The sequence below is a fragment of the Lepidochelys kempii genome, chromosome 1 (assembly GCF_965140285.1).
Source record: "Lepidochelys kempii isolate rLepKem1 chromosome 1, rLepKem1.hap1, whole genome shotgun sequence".
In the NCBI taxonomy this organism is placed as follows: domain Eukaryota; kingdom Metazoa; phylum Chordata; order Testudines; family Cheloniidae; genus Lepidochelys; species Lepidochelys kempii.
In genome coordinates this window covers 258550427-258565524 of record NC_136380.1, presented here as the reverse complement: position 1 = coordinate 258565524, position 15098 = coordinate 258550427, and the positions used below count along the sequence as shown (strand labels likewise).

At 49.9% G+C, this 15098-nt stretch overlaps 1 protein-coding gene across 1 annotated transcript; it reads right to left on the bottom strand.

Annotated features, from left to right (window-relative positions):
• Positions 1–1110: 1110 nt before the first annotated feature.
• On the bottom strand, positions 1111–14824 carry GCAT (glycine C-acetyltransferase). The gene is made up of 9 exons (XM_073325850.2): positions 14573–14824; positions 7065–7195; positions 5786–5887; positions 4682–4828; positions 4161–4315; positions 3229–3311; positions 2658–2829; positions 2013–2134; positions 1111–1542 (listed from the first exon to the last, which is right to left on the bottom strand). Exons 1-9 carry the CDS (start codon positions 14769–14771, stop codon positions 1391–1393), a joined length of 1263 nt encoding a protein of 420 aa, XP_073181951.1. The 5' UTR covers positions 14772–14824; the 3' UTR covers positions 1111–1390.
• Between the last annotated feature and the right edge of the window lie 274 nt (positions 14825–15098).

Below are 15098 nucleotides of genomic sequence, written 5' to 3'. Positions count from 1 at the left end.
GGCCAGCACCTCCTTAACTTGGGGGCTACCTCTTGCTCTCTAGAGGGGCAGTAACACTTCCCACCACTGCTCCCAGGGACGCAGGGAGGATTAGCTACCAGCTAACGTTAGTGCTGCCTTGCCCTGCAGAGCGGTGCCAACACAGGGCGCCCGCATGCATGCACACACGCGGGAGGTTTCTGATTTAGAGCAAAGACGATGCCAAAAATTCTCCTGCATGGTGTCTTGGGTTCACTTCTGGCTCCTGCAAAATGAATTGCTCACAAAGAGCTTGAACGAACAAGTCCCAGTGCCCGACCTCGCTCCATGTTTTCTGGCATGTTATAATTGCAACAAATGGATCCAAATTATAGGTTACTGTCATCAAATGCGATCATCTCCTCAACCCCTGGAGACAACACAGCCTCTGTGAACTCCCCTCCCTCCCTCCCCAGCCTTCTTCTATGAAGAGACGTTGGGCAGCAGCGCCCTCTACTGGATGGTGATTGTTGTTTGTAGACTGCGTAAGAACGGTACCGAGAACCAACCCAGCCCATTTTACCGGTGGCCTAGTCCTGACGAGACCCCAGAAGGCCACGGGGTACAATGCTGCTGGTCTACCTACTGAGCTGCATTTCCTCTGCCTCCTACAGACGGAGTAGGCGAGACAGACACGGGAGGTGAAGTGTTCGGAGACCAGGACAGCAACTTAAGCATAAGGGCTTGAAATGGCCAATGCGGCATGGAAACTATTACCAGAGAGGGGAGAGTGGCCCCAAGCCCCTAGCTACAGTGGCACCAACATCCCAGGCAGGGCTAATGGGCCCTTTACAGCAGTTAGTGAGGTGATGTGCCAACGGGCATGGCATAGAGCTGTTATGCCAGCTCCCCTCTGCACTGGGGGAATTCCCTGGGGGCCAGATCTGCCGGCTTTCCAGCCCCTTTATGCCACTGGAGCTGTTTAGAGGGGCTAAGATGAACCATGCCCTTTAAGTGTACAATGATTACTAACAGCAGGCTCTAACCCCCCACAACTGTCCTCAGGGGACAACACCATTTCCCCCCCTCCAAGCTCCCCACCATGGCCCGCAGCAGCCGGAAGGAGGGGAAGAACAGACTGCAGGCCTGGGATGGGAGAATCACACCAAGATGCTTGATTGTGCGGATTTTATGTCTTGGTGGAATCTTTAATGTGTGTTGTAACATGAAGAGCCACCCCCAAACCATCGCCCCCCACCACTGTAAACGCTATGGTAGCGAATGCCTCCTAGAGACCAGGATCCATTTATCTTCAACATTCTACTATCTTCTGGGCATCACTCTGGTTATAGTTCTTCCCCAGGTTAGGCATAGTCTTGCTTGTGGAAAGGCTGGAAAAGGCCCCATCACATCCCCTGTGCCTGCTGGCTATTCAGGGCAATGCTCCATGTTTACGCCCCACCTCTGTGAAAGCCTCCACGCAGCGGTCGATGTCGTCCTCGCTGTGGACGGCTGAGATCTGCACCCGGATCCGTGCCTTCCCCTTGGGGACCACAGGGTAGCTGAAGCCGATGACATAAATGCCTGGTGATGAGAGTCATGTGCAAGGGGGAGGCAAACATTAATACTGGGGCTCCTTTACTGGTGGGAGGGGGTCTTCAGGGGTTTTAGCTCCTTTTCTCACTCCCCCCCGTCCCCCCGTAAGCAGGGATCAGATACTGCAGCACACAACTCCATGCTGGTACTGGAGAGGCACCCCCTACAGAGTTGCAAGGGAAGCAATGGGAAGGGCCAATGGTGTATGTGCTGCCCAGCAGAGTGGCAGGGTGGGGAAAATTTCTTCTCCAAAGCCCCTTAGCAAAGCAGAGGCAATGTAGCAGGGAATAACTAGAGCGGGGCACTTCCCCATTGCTGGAGGGGCTGAGGAGGTACAGAAAATCCCATACGGCTACCAGACATGGAGTAAGATAGCTACAGGGAAAGAGGATCAGAGGCCATCCCTTCATCTGCACATGACGCCACCACCTGACAGCCACAGCCCCCTCCAGGTTTACCTCTCTCCAGCATGTCATCAGCCATCACCGATGCTAGCCGGGCCTCGCCCAGCATCACAGGGCAGATGGGGTGATCATTCCCTGAGATGCTAAATCCAGCTGCAGCCATCTTGCTTCGGAACCTGCAGGGGGGGCAGGGGAGGGAAGAGGAGCACATCATCCCTGCTCGGGGAAGCCCTTCCCCTCAGCCATCAGCCCACTGCTCTGGCAGCTGTGTGGCTCTGCACCGTCCTGGCTCCTCCATGGCCAGGATCAAACGCCGCACCACCCAACCTGCGTGAGGAAGGGGCCGTTCCTCTGAGATCCCCTCCTATTTTCTGCCCACCTCAAAGGGCCCCGTGGCAGGCTCCGCTGTGCCACTCTGGCTATCATGGCGCCTTCTGCATCCAGACAGGCGCCTGGCATGTGGGGTCATGCTGGAGCTCGCACTAGGTAATCCCACGGCTGTGATATCACAGCCATCTCCATGGAAACCACAGGTGGTGCTATCAGCAGAGGACGGATAAAGAACCAGAAACAACTCACTCCTGAGCAGAAAGGAGTCTACTGGCCAAGGGGGTGAGATGGGCAGGGAAGTGACTGCATGGAGAAGGGGCTTGTTGGGGCTCTCCCCCTGAGACAGGATCCCAGGTCCTCAGCCCTCACCGCCTGGTCTTGGCCACCATGGACTGCGCAATAGCATTGCTCTCCATGAGCAGGTCCAGGGCCTTGGAGGCGCAGCCCACGACGGCGGGAGGCAGGCTGTTGGAGAAGAGGTATGGGCGGGAGCGCTGGCGCAGCAGGTCGATAAGGGCCTTGGGACCAGTCGTGTAGCCACCTGCAGGGGGAGGAGACAGAAACAGAGCGTCATTAGGGACAGGGGGAGGAAGAGCCAACAACAGGACCCTGGGAAATTCCCGCCCCTCCCAGTAACACAGGCAGCAGAGCCTGGGATCCCAGCTGGTTAGTTTCACTAATGGGTTCCCTCTTGGGTGCCCAGGTGTGACGTCTCCAAAGGAAGGTCAGAAGAGGGTGCACATGGCAGGGCTTGCTAGGCCCCCTTCACCCTTGCTGCAGTGACCCTCGTTGGGTCCAGGTCCTTCGGCTCCTGTCCACATCTTGGTGCTTTCCATCAGTTTTGTACTGTTAAAGGGAGGGGGGCAGAAGGGTTTCCGGGAGCTCCCGGGTACAGGGCCACGTAGAAAAGCCAAGGCCCCAGAAAGGGGAATATCTGAACCTGCTGCTCCTCCAAGTGCCTTCCCCAGCGTTGAGTTGACGATGTCCACTTGGTCCATTACTCCCAACAGTTCATCAGTACCCCTGCAAGGAGAGACCCCATCAGCCCTGGCTGCTCCGACCCGGGGGACTGGGCCGTGGCGGCTGTGGCCTGGCACCAGTTCACTGCCATTTTCTCTCCAGCGTGGCTCTGGTGTTTCCTAGTCCTGATGGAGTAGCCACGCCACCAGTGGCAGGTTAACCCAATGGGCATCACTACCTATTTGGATCCCCACTGCCAGCTTCTGTATCCAGTGCTAAAACGAAGGATACGCAGAACCAGGACGGTAGCTATGGGTGCAGGCTGTGAAATCCCAATGTGCTGTGCTGTGGGAGGCCTTGTCCATCCAGCAGTAGCATAAAGCAGCATGGTGCAGGCCAGGGAAGCATGCTGAGCCAGCCTGGCTGGCCTCCTCAGGGGAGTTCTCTCTCCAGATGGGGTGAGGTCGCCTCCTGCAGGAGGGAGCCAGCCCTGTTAGCAAAGGCAGCACTGGGGGCTTGGAGCGTAGGATCCTCATCTCTCCCCAGGGCAGGCTGCTCTTACTTCCTGCACCCAGCAAACCAGGGGTTTCATAAGTCAGAGCAGAGACGTGGCCCCTGAGTATGCTCCAAACAAATCCCCCGCCCACCTACACCCCAAGACTGAGAATGCTACCCCCAGAATCTGAGCCCACCCTGGTTATGCCACTCCCTGACACAAAGACAGGTGGAGAAAGGAAGGTGCTACCATCTCGTAAGGCTGGGGAGGGTCAGTGGCCAGGTGGGGATCCCTTCAAGGACTAGTGTCTCTAAGAATCCACAGCCCCACAAGGAAGAAACCCCATATTCACACCAGTGGCTGGTCTAGCCCCTGAGAGTAAGACATGGGACTAGCAGGAAGGCCTGGTCTCGTACCGCCCATTGGGCCCAAGGAAGCCAGTGGCATGGCATTCATCGATGAAGACGAGGGCCTGGTATTTCTGGGCCAGGCTGCAGATCTCCTTCAATGGAGCGATGTCACCATCCATGGAAAAGGCGCCATCGGTAGCCACCAGCCTCAGGCGGTGTTTCTGTGGAAGAGTGTGTGGCAGGTTGCAAGGGATCGTGGGTAAAGACAACTGCTTGAGCAAATCTCTTTGGGAAGTGGAAGGAAATGGAGACTGGGGTCTAGTACTCCTGATACATGAATATATGGCCCCCATCCACCATCTCCCCTCCATCCATTCTTGAGCTCACATTGTGGCAGGCTTCCTCCCGCCAATGAGCAAAGGATTGGATTCTTGCTAGAGTCTAGCAAGGCTGCTTCGAGTGCTGGCCAAAGGGGGTTACTTCTCTAGAAGATGCAAGGTTATTCTCTGGGGGATGGACACCTTGCTCCTAGACTGGAAGTGGGTCACAGACTGAGTGTACTCCCAGGGCAGAGCACGTCTTTGTACCTGTGCGGCCTGCAGCTTGGCCTCTAGGTCCTGCATGTCCATGTGCTTGTAGCGGTATTTATTGGCCTTGCACAGGCGGATCCCGTCAATTATGGAGGCGTGATTCAGCTCATCCGACAGCACCGCGTCTTCTGGGGTCAGCAGTGCCTGCGGACAGCAAAACAATGGGCTGCGGTGGGTTACAGGGGGAGCGTCCTTGCTGGATACATGGGCAAAATTCTGTGTCATCACAGAACTCCTGGCTTGGCAGCATCACTAGCCGACCACCAGAATCCTCTGCACCCTATTGGTGGTCAGGCCACTCATGGAGTAGTGCCAGGGCACCATGTCCCTCCTCATGTCATGTGATACACCACTAAGACTTCTATCTCTCAGCTCCTTTTCCCTGCCATGGGGTTCCTCTCCCTTTGCATTCTTTGTGTGGTTTGTTCCATAAGCCACATCTCCACCAACCCTGCAGGATGTGCTGACTTCCTCTTCCAGGGCTGGGCCTAAGCTAGGGACAGTTGTCCCTTGCCCCACACTTTTGGGATCCTCGCCATCACCATACGTCCACAAGGGGCTACCCATCCTCCCCTGCAGGCCTCACCCACCCTTGCCAGTATGCATGAACCGCTTCCCCTACTTTTTAGGTGGAGTGGCTGCATCCATTTTGAATTCTCATATGAGCGGGTGCAGAGAGCTCAGGTTGGGGATGTTGGGGTCTTGCAGAAGGTGACCAACAGTGATGGGTCCCTCTGAGGAGACAGCTGGATGGGTTCCACTGCAGAGGCCTACCCAAAACCTAGGATTCGTTGTGATGGTCACCCCTACTAGGAAGGAGGAGATGAAGACTGACTAGAAAGCTCCATGGCACCTCCATGCCACCCCTTCCCTGTCTGAGAGCACTACCTCCATGATGCACTCAGCCCCCCGCCCCAGCAGCACACAGAGCCATTAGGCCTCCTCTCTGTCCCTGTCTCATCTCCCTTAACTTCAGCCTGCAACCCGCTGAGGGAAATTAGATCATCAGCAGAAGCAACCGCTTTGGGAGCTTGACTTGTTGCCTATGTGGTCCTTGCCCTTGCTGCCCCCTAAACAAAGCACAACACATGCGCTATGAACCTCAAAGATACCAGCATTGGCATCAAAGCAGCTGGCATACAGGATGGCGTCTTCTCTCTGGTGGAAACGAGAGATCTTCTCCTCCAGGTTCTTGTGTATATTCTAGAGAGAGCCAAGACAGAGAGTGAGGGGTTTCAATTAACATGACCATTGCTCCAGCTAGAGTTCCCTGCTTGCCATGGTTTTCTGTCTGGGGTGCCTATTTTTCCCCAGATGAGTTTTCTCACCAAGGGACCTACATTGTGGGTCCCCCAAACCAATCACTGCAACCACAAGACTCCAAACCAACATGGACAGGTGACGTGCGCTGAGGCACTTCCCCATTTTTATCTGGGGCGTTGCCCCAAGATATTTAAGTTCCACACAAAGGGCCCAGATCCTCAGCGGATGTAAACTGGGGTCGCTTCACTGATGCCATGGAAGCTACCTCAAGTTATTGTAGCTGCAGGTCTGGCCCTGGGAAATTTGGGGTGTTTATTTTAACACTAGAGATCCTCAGGGTTTGTTTTTTGGTTTTTTTTGTTTGTTTGTTTTTTTATACACAACCTTGGGGGTTTTTATTGGTTTAACGCAAAAGCCTACTCTATACCCTTACACTGAGTGCATGTAGGGGCGTGTCTGTGTGACCATGTGTATGGATAAGCATGCAGAGCTGTGTCTGTGTGGACATGCACGTGCCGATAAGTGTTTAGAGAAAGGGAAGCACATGAGCACCTGCCTGCACTGTTGTTATAGGTAACTATGGAGGCAAAGCTAAAGGTTTCTTTCCTCAGTGGTGGATATAGGATTGGTTTGGGGGAAAATCAAGATCCTGGGAAGAGATCGTGGAGAATGGTAGCTAACTAATATGCAAGAGAGAGTGGGAGTGAGGGCTTTGCCTTCTCCCAGGAGCTCATGTGGAGACCTGGTTATTTGTGGAAGGGTCAGGCTCACACAGACAGAGGCGGGGTGGGAGGGGCAGAGTGAGGAATAAAGGGAAGGGAGGGGGGACAGTACATTCATGGGGAGCAGGACAGGAGGAGAGAGAGATCAGATGGAGGAGGAAAGGAGAAACAAGTAGGGGAGAAGGGAAGGAAGAGGAGAGAAAAAGAGGGGCTAGAACAGAGAAGCCAGCCACCCAGCCAGCCAGGAGAGGCCAGCCCACACGACAGACCTAAAGCACCCTACTTGGTTCCACCTCGGAGCAGAGCAGCTTGGTGGCAGGCAGCACAACAGATGTTTGGGTTTTAGCCCAAGGAAAAGGTGAGTACTCCACTCCGGATCACGGCCCCACCCATACCTGCGTCCCACAGATGAAACGGACAGAGCTGAGGCCAGCTCCAAACTTCTCCAGGGCCTCTAGTCCAGAGCGGATCACCTCAGGGTGGCTGGAGAGCCCTAGGTAGTTATTGGCACAGAAATTCAGGATCCCTGCAAAGAGGAGGAGGGCAGGAAGGAGTGAGCAATTCCTACCCACCCCCTGATGCAGCAAGACAATAGGTTTCAGAGTAGCAGCCGTGTTAGTCTGTATCCGCAAAAAGAACAGGAGGACTTGTGGCACCTTAGAGAGACTACACAATTTATTTGAGCATAAGCTTTCATGAGCTACAGCTCACTTCATTGGATGCATGCAGTGGACTGAATAGACAATAGAGAAAACCTCAGCCAATAGCAGGAGTGAAGCGAACACACCAAAAGCAGCCAGGTATGTGCCCGGAACCATGGAAACATTCCTGTGTCACACATTCCCAGCCTGCCCCCCTAGGCCGATTACTGGGCAAAAGTAGATAAGTCCAATTGCTTCACAATGACCCATCACTAAGACAGCTTAGTCGGTTTCCCCTCTCTCTCTCCTCACATAAGCACAGGCATGGCAAGGAGGATCCTTCTATCTGGGATCTCCATCCAGTGGGAAACAGGCTGCCTGTTGCTTCAGAAGATGTTCAGGTAAATAGGCAGGCCAAGTTTCCGGTTGTTAAATTCAGGTTCCCAAAAAGGGTGATTCAAGGACAGTGCTAAAACCCTGGCTTTTTCTGGTCACTTTGTTTTTTGAATATAGGATGAAAATCTGAAAATGCAGATAAAAATAGGCAAACCAATTCTCAGATGACAACGTGAGCAAGTATCACCTCTTCCAGGCCCTAAATAGAAAACCAATGTCACAACTGAGTCCTGCTCTCTGAACAGACTCCAGTCAGTTGTGACTGGCTCCCAACCACAAATCCCATGTGCTGCTAAGCTCCCTGGCCCTGGGGAGTGACCGGTCACTCAATAGTCCTACCACTAGGTCTTTAAGACATACTCCCGGGTGCAGGCCCTACATCTGACACCCTTCGTGGGCACTGAGATTCCACAGTCCAGCCGCCTCAGAGCCGGGAACTAGTGCCCCAGCCCCAGAGCCCCCAGTAGCTTAGACACAGTCCCCAGAGCCCGTCTGGGTGTGGGATCGCTGGTTTTTTCTAGTTAACCCCTCCCGGGACAACAGGGCAGCAAAGCAAGGACACACAGGCTTAGCAAAGGAATTTCTCACACACACTTTATTCTTAAAAAGCTCAAGAGCGTTACAGATCTATGGAAAACAACAAACTTCGGACACAGCCTCCTCAGTGTCCTCTCCCCCTGGTGAGTCCTGGGTTTGGTTCAAGTCCTTTAGGGGAAGCCAAGCTCCTCCTGTCTCCACTCCTTCCCGCTGTTCCTGGCAATGACTCAGACGGCATGTCTTAAGACAGCCTCTGACACCTTTTCTGTGCCTGCTCTTCCTCTGGAGACTTGTCCAACACCCACCACCAGCTTTCAGGCAGGGAGTCAGTCAACAGTATTGGACCTGCCAGTAGAACCCCTGTTGCTCCAGGAGTGCATTGCTGTGCTCTGTCCCAGCTTTTCAGACAGTTTCTGGACGGACATGGGGTCAAAGTCCTGCTAGAGGCTGACTGCTCCAAGCCATACTGAAGATTACATTTGAAATGAAGGTTGAAATACAACAGGTGTTCACAAAACCAAAATGGGATTCTGAAACCGACACTGACAACTCCCCTTCAACCGTCACCATCAGGGAGCTCCCAGCCACAAAGGACTGGGAACTGATAAGGACCAATGCTTATTATTTCCGTTTAACATTTATACCATGGTAGAAGCCAAGGGCCTCAGTCAGTATCAGAATCCTATCGTGCTGGGTAGGTGCTGTGTACACACACACACACACAGAAACAGTCCTGGCCCAAAGAGCTTTCCATCCAAATAAACCATAATTATGGCCAGTCAATGCAGACGGGATCAAACCATCTTTAAAAAACAAAAACAAAAAACACCTTTCATGTTCATTAAATTACAAAAAAGGGTGTTTGTTTGTTTGAAATCTGTAGAAATCTAGCAAAATTAGGCCCTGACCACACTGGCTTGCCAAACCATGACCCCATATCCTGCAAATACTTATGCACATGCTTATCCTTACTCACATGAGTAATCCCATTGAACCCAATGAGATCACTCGCATGCTTAAATTAAAGCATCTGCATATGTTTGCAGGATCAGGGTCATCCTAGGCCCTTAAAAAACAGATTAGCAACAAGCATGTTTAAACACAGTTTCTTAATTCTGTTTGAAGAACAGAGTCACAGCCTAAGGGCCTAAAATACACTACAAGCGCCTCAGTGTCAGAGGACTGAGCTGCAATACGCTATCTCAAGACACAGTAAAAAGTTGGTTCTCTCTTGTAGGCAGGTCCTTACCTATGCATTAACCATATCGGGGGCATCAGGAAGTCAGCTTCCCCAGTTCTGTTTGTTTGGTTTTTCTGTTGTGATTTAGTATAAATGGGCTGAAATATTGCCAGAGATCGGTACTTGTCTAGACAGTGATATGCAGTCACAGACACAAATCATCAACAGCCAGGTGTGGGTTAAGCTTTTTATAGAACAGGAATATTACGTTTCTAGAATATATCTCAGAGTGATACAACCAAACAGCTCATGGAAGGTGGTGGTTGGCCATGTGAGTGGCTTAGGTTTTTTAAGTGGGTTTTGAAATTTATATATGGTGGGGTAGAAATTCTGTGTTTTCTCCATGGGTTTAGTCAAAAAACTAAAGCTCTTACAAATAATAAAAATTGGCCCTGTACATTGAGAGTATTACAATAGTGATCCAACTGTGACTGGGGCTCCATTGGGCTGGGCATCATAACAAAACATAGCAAGAGACAGAGAAAGCATGGGAGAAAGGCAACATTATTCCCATTTGACAGATGGGGAAACTGAGGTAGAGATTCACAATGCTGAGGCCAGAAGGGACCACTGTGATCGTCTATCTGACCTCCTGCATAACACAGGACTTCCCTAAATTAATTCCTATTTAGATTAGAGCATGTCTTATAGAAAAAAAAATCCAATCTTGATTTTAAAATTTCCTGTGATGAAGAATCCACCATTACCTTTGGTAATTTGTTCCCATTATTAATTACCCCCACTGTTAAAAAGGTGCACCACACACTGGAAGGAAAAAACAAACAAACAGAAAGTTACTTGGAAATGATGCAAGAAATCCAAAACAACTATAAAAAAAAAAAAACAACCTGAGGACAGCCACCCAACACAAAAACAAAAAGTGGAACCAACTACAACTACCCCACAACCCACAGAACAACAGTGACCCAGAACACCTCCGGGAGAAACCATGGCACCAGTACCTACCACATGGACATTACACGACACCCAAATGTCATCAATTTATCAAGACTACTCCTCACTGGAGATGAATTATCTGTACGCTCCAAGGAGCTAAGCTTCTGTCCCACCACAGAACCTGATGCCGTACTAACATGTGGAAAACTAGAACAATTCTTCCACTGCCTCCGCCCCAAAGAATTATTTCACAATGACACCACTCACAATTACCACGTCCCCACCAGCAATCATAAGAAAAAAGAATCCTCAGATTGGATACCACAGAGTGGATGAAACCACACCCATGATTACATTGATTGCTTCAGGGGAAAATATTGACTGAGAAATCCTTAACAAACATCACATCCACCATAATCTATCCACCACTGAGAGGACAGCCATACAGTCCTGAAATCTAACCACCAGATAGTTATCAAACCAAAGTCAAAGGGAGTGCCACTGTAGTCCTCAACTATGATGACTATGTTAATGAGGCCAACTGACAACTCTCTGACACCACCTACTATAAAGAACTCAAAAAAGACCCCACACCACAATTTACCCAGGAATTTAGGAATATCATCAAATCCTTCTCCAAACAACTCCAAGAGAAACTCTATAAACTCATCCCCCATGAACCCATGCCAGGCACCTTCTACATGCTTCCCAAGCTACACAAACAAAGGAACCCAGGTCAACCCATCATATCTGACCACAGCACTCTTACTGAAGGAATATTGGGACTCATAGAAACCATCGTCAAACCACTCACCGCACAAAGGCCCAATTTCCTCCAGGACACAACCGATTTCCTCCACAAGCTCTGTAACATTAACAACCTCCCTTGGAACACCATCCTCACCACCATGCATGTCACTTCCCCATACAACAACAACCCTAACAATGACGACATGGCTGCCTGCCTCAAATATTTACAAGACAACGGACAAACCTCAGATATCCTCCCCAAACGCTCTCCCAACTCATCCATTACATCCTCACCCAAAACAATTTTACATTCAACAAAAACCTTGTCTAAACCATGGGAACAGCCCTGGTTACTAGGATGGCTCCCCAATATGCCAATAGCTTTGTTGGCTACCTTGAAGAATTTCTGGACAAGTGCACCACAAAACCAATTATATATCTGAGATACATTGATATTTTCATCCTCTGGACAGAAGGCTTAAACTCCCTCACAGATTTCCACCACAACTTCAAAAACCACTATCTGTCCATTAAACTCTCTCTGGAACACTCCCACAGTAGCATCAACTTCCTGGACACCCAATCAGCTTCAGCAATGGAACCCTACAGACAACTATATACAAGAAACCGACGGATCGCCACACCTACCTTCACAGATCCAATAACCACCCCTAACACACCAAGAAATCTGTTATCTATAGGCAGGCACTCAGGTACCACAGAATATGGTCAGAGGAGAAAATCTGAAATATACACATTAACACACTCAAAACCAACTTCACCAAACAAGGACACTCCAGAGAAGTAGATCGCTTCATGGAACAGGCCACCAAAATACCCCAAGAGAACCTGCTTTGATACAGAAATAAATCCCCTTCACCCCACGCTGGAACCCATATGGGGTTTCATCAAACAACTACAATCCATACGGAGTGGAGACCTCATCCTGAAAAAAAAAAAAAAAAAATATCTTTCCTGATGCTTCACTTCTGGCCTTCAAACAGCCTCCCCAAGCTCATCATCAGAAGCAAGCTTCCCACAAATCAAAACACACCAACTCAAAGCAGCACTGGACCGTGCCAGAACAACAAATGCAAACCTGCAGACATATCTCCACTACTATAATGATCAACATCCCCTACAACACACCTTTCGAAAACCATACATCCTACACATGCCTATCACATGTGGCGTACCGCAATCAGTGCACTAAATTCCCCAGTAACAACGATGTGTGTGAAACCAGACAACCATTACGGTTTCAAATGAACTCACACAGGAAAATGATAAAAGACAAAAATAGCCTATCGCCTGTGGGTGAACACTTTTCACTCTCTCCCAGTGCCACACCACGACCACACAAGCGCTGCGTTGCCAGTGTAGACTAGCCCTTAGAGCGTCTTCACCCTACAGCAGGGCAGCTGCTTCTCTGCAGGTTTAGGCCTGCCCTTAGCTGTGACGCTCAGAGTACCTTTCCCAGCCCTGAAGAGCTCTGTGGGACTTGAAAGCTTGTCTCTCCCCAACAGAAGTTGGTCCAATAAAAGCTATGACCTCACCCACCTGGTCTCCACCTTATTTCAAGTCTGAAGAGACAGAGAGTCAGGCTATGTCTACACTAGTACTTTTGTTGGAAAAACTTTGGTCTGTCAGGGGTGTGAAAAAAAAACCCCAACATCTTTGAGTGAGATAAGTTACACTGACAGAAGCGCGAGTGTACTACGTCAGCAGAAGACACAGCTACTGCCGCTCGTGGGGGGGTGGTTTAATTATGCCGACAGGAGAGCTGTGCCACTGTAAAGTCTCTAGCGTAGACATAGCCTTAGGCTTTTAACGACATGGCTTTTAACAACATGGCTGTGTCGCTACAGCCGTGCCACTAAAAGTCGCACAGCATAGCCACTGTTTGTTGTCTCTCCTGCCAACAAAAAACTTCCACCCCCAATGAGCGGCATTTGCGTTGTTGGCAGGAGCGCACTGTTCACACTGGCGCTTGTCGTTGGCAAAACTTTTGTCTTTTGGGGGGATTGAGGGGGTGTGGTAACACCTCTGAAAGACAAAAGTTTTGTCGTTCAATTGCCAGTGTAGACATAGCACAAGTGACTTGCCTGAGGTCATGCAAGAAATCTGCTGAAGAGTGAAGAACTCATCTTCCAAGTCCCAGTCCAGTGCTCATAAATACTACTGCCTTGCATTTATCACCCAAAAAACCTTAAAAAGAAGGAACAAATTCATTCCTAAGCGCTGCAGTGATCACTCTGCTTCTTGAAGTGAGAGTTTTGATTGCCTTATTTTAGCTGGCATAAACACAAACATTATTATTGGTCATAAAATCATCCAGCTCTTTTTTAAATACTCCAGATGCAGTATTTGACTCCGTGACTTCCTGTAGCAAGGATTCTACAGGCTGGATTACACACAGCAAGAAGCAGTATTTCCTTTGACTGGCTTTAAATTTACTTGCCATTAACTTAACCAAGTGATCCCTTGTTCTCATATTATGGGACTGCATAAGAGGGAAGGATCTGACCATCTTTCACTATAGTCCTCATAATAATAAATCTGTCCCTTTTAGGCATCGAGGCAGGTCAAATTAGGCCCAAAATGTATTTTTTACGAACAAACAAAAATAAAATTATGTTTTAGAAAAATGGACACCCACGGAATTGGGTTTTGTTTTTTAATTAAAAGAGAAAGTTTTCAAATAAAACACAAAAACAAACGAAAAGCCCCATACTATCTTCACAAACTGCCTTGCCACATTGTGCTTGTGCAGAACCCAAAAGATATATTGACTAGAAACAAAACTGAAAATGGCTAATATAACATCATTGTCCAAGGTGAGAGAAATACAAAAAATAAACAGTGTATAAACAATGTCCATTAAACTGGATGTTCAATAGTCTTTGTTTTACATTTTAAAAAAATATTATTTTAGCCTGACAATGCTTAAATCTTCTCGAACACTTCTCCCACCTAAATTAAACAATCCTTCGTTCTGTAATCTTTTGGTGTATGTAATTTCTACCCAGGACCTATCAATCTTCATTGCCCTTGATTCAATAATCTCAGCTACCCCTTTTGTAATCTGAAAACACACTGCTCTAAAGCGGGGGTTTCCTGAAATAATACTGTATTTTCCATGTCTTTTATAAAACACAATAATCATGTTCATGTTTTTACTGCATGTGCCTCCACGGTTCTCTCTCCAGTTCTCTCTCCCCTTCCCGACCATTAGCACATGGGTGAGTCAGGCTGTTTTGGTTTATATTCATTATCTGATGAATATCAAAGCTGAATTTCGTGGGCCACAGGGCTGCACTCTCCCCTATATAGTCTTAAATTCGTCTGGAGTTTCTTATAATCCTCTGCCCCGTGGGTCTCTCCTCTCCCACTGCCTAGCCAGCACCGGAGACGCGTTACATTTCGTTGATGCAATACCCACCTCCTCTGCTGCCTTCTACGTGGATATGTGGCCCTTGTTTTGATGTTATAACCCTCTCACTCTTCCAGGTACCAGCGCCTCGGATGCTCTCCAGCTCAGCCTCCAGGACGTGGCTGAGTTGGGCCAGGGCAGCCCTCGCCCTGTAGGCCCTGCACCGCCCCGGGGAGAGGGGGGAGCTCAGGAGACGGCGGCCCCACATTCCCCCAGCTCCGCGACACCGAGGCAAGGCAAGCGGCAAAGAGCCTGGGAAGGAAACATACGGCGGAGGCGGAACCCGAACCAGCCAATCAGAAGGCGCACCAGCCAGCGACGGCGTTTATTTAAGGGGCCAGGGCCCACAGCCTGGACTAGGGGTGTGGGGGAAGCTGGAGCCCGAGCCAGCGACCCCGGCCCTAGGGTTGAGGGGCCCTGACCCAGCCCTGCCTGGGTCTCGTAACTGTAAGAACAAGTGGGTCCTACAGGGGAGGACTGAGGTACATGGGGGACCCCAGGCCAAGAGCAGAACTAGGGACAGAGGGATGGGGTT

Excerpts from the sequence above, each read along its gene's own strand:
- GCAT (XM_073325850.2), bottom strand. The coding sequence starts at position 14,771 with ATGTGGGGCCGCCGTCTCCTGAGCTCCCCCCTCTCCCCGGGGCGGTGC. Across the intron at positions 2,830-3,228 it reads GGCACTTGGAGGAGCAGCAG|GTGGCTACACGACTGGTCCC; the intron begins GTTCAGATATTC and ends CTCCCCCTGCAG. Across the intron at positions 2,135-2,657 it reads ATGGTGGCCAAGACCAGGCG|GTTCCGAAGCAAGATGGCTG; the intron begins GTGAGGGCTGAG and ends CCCCCCCTGCAG.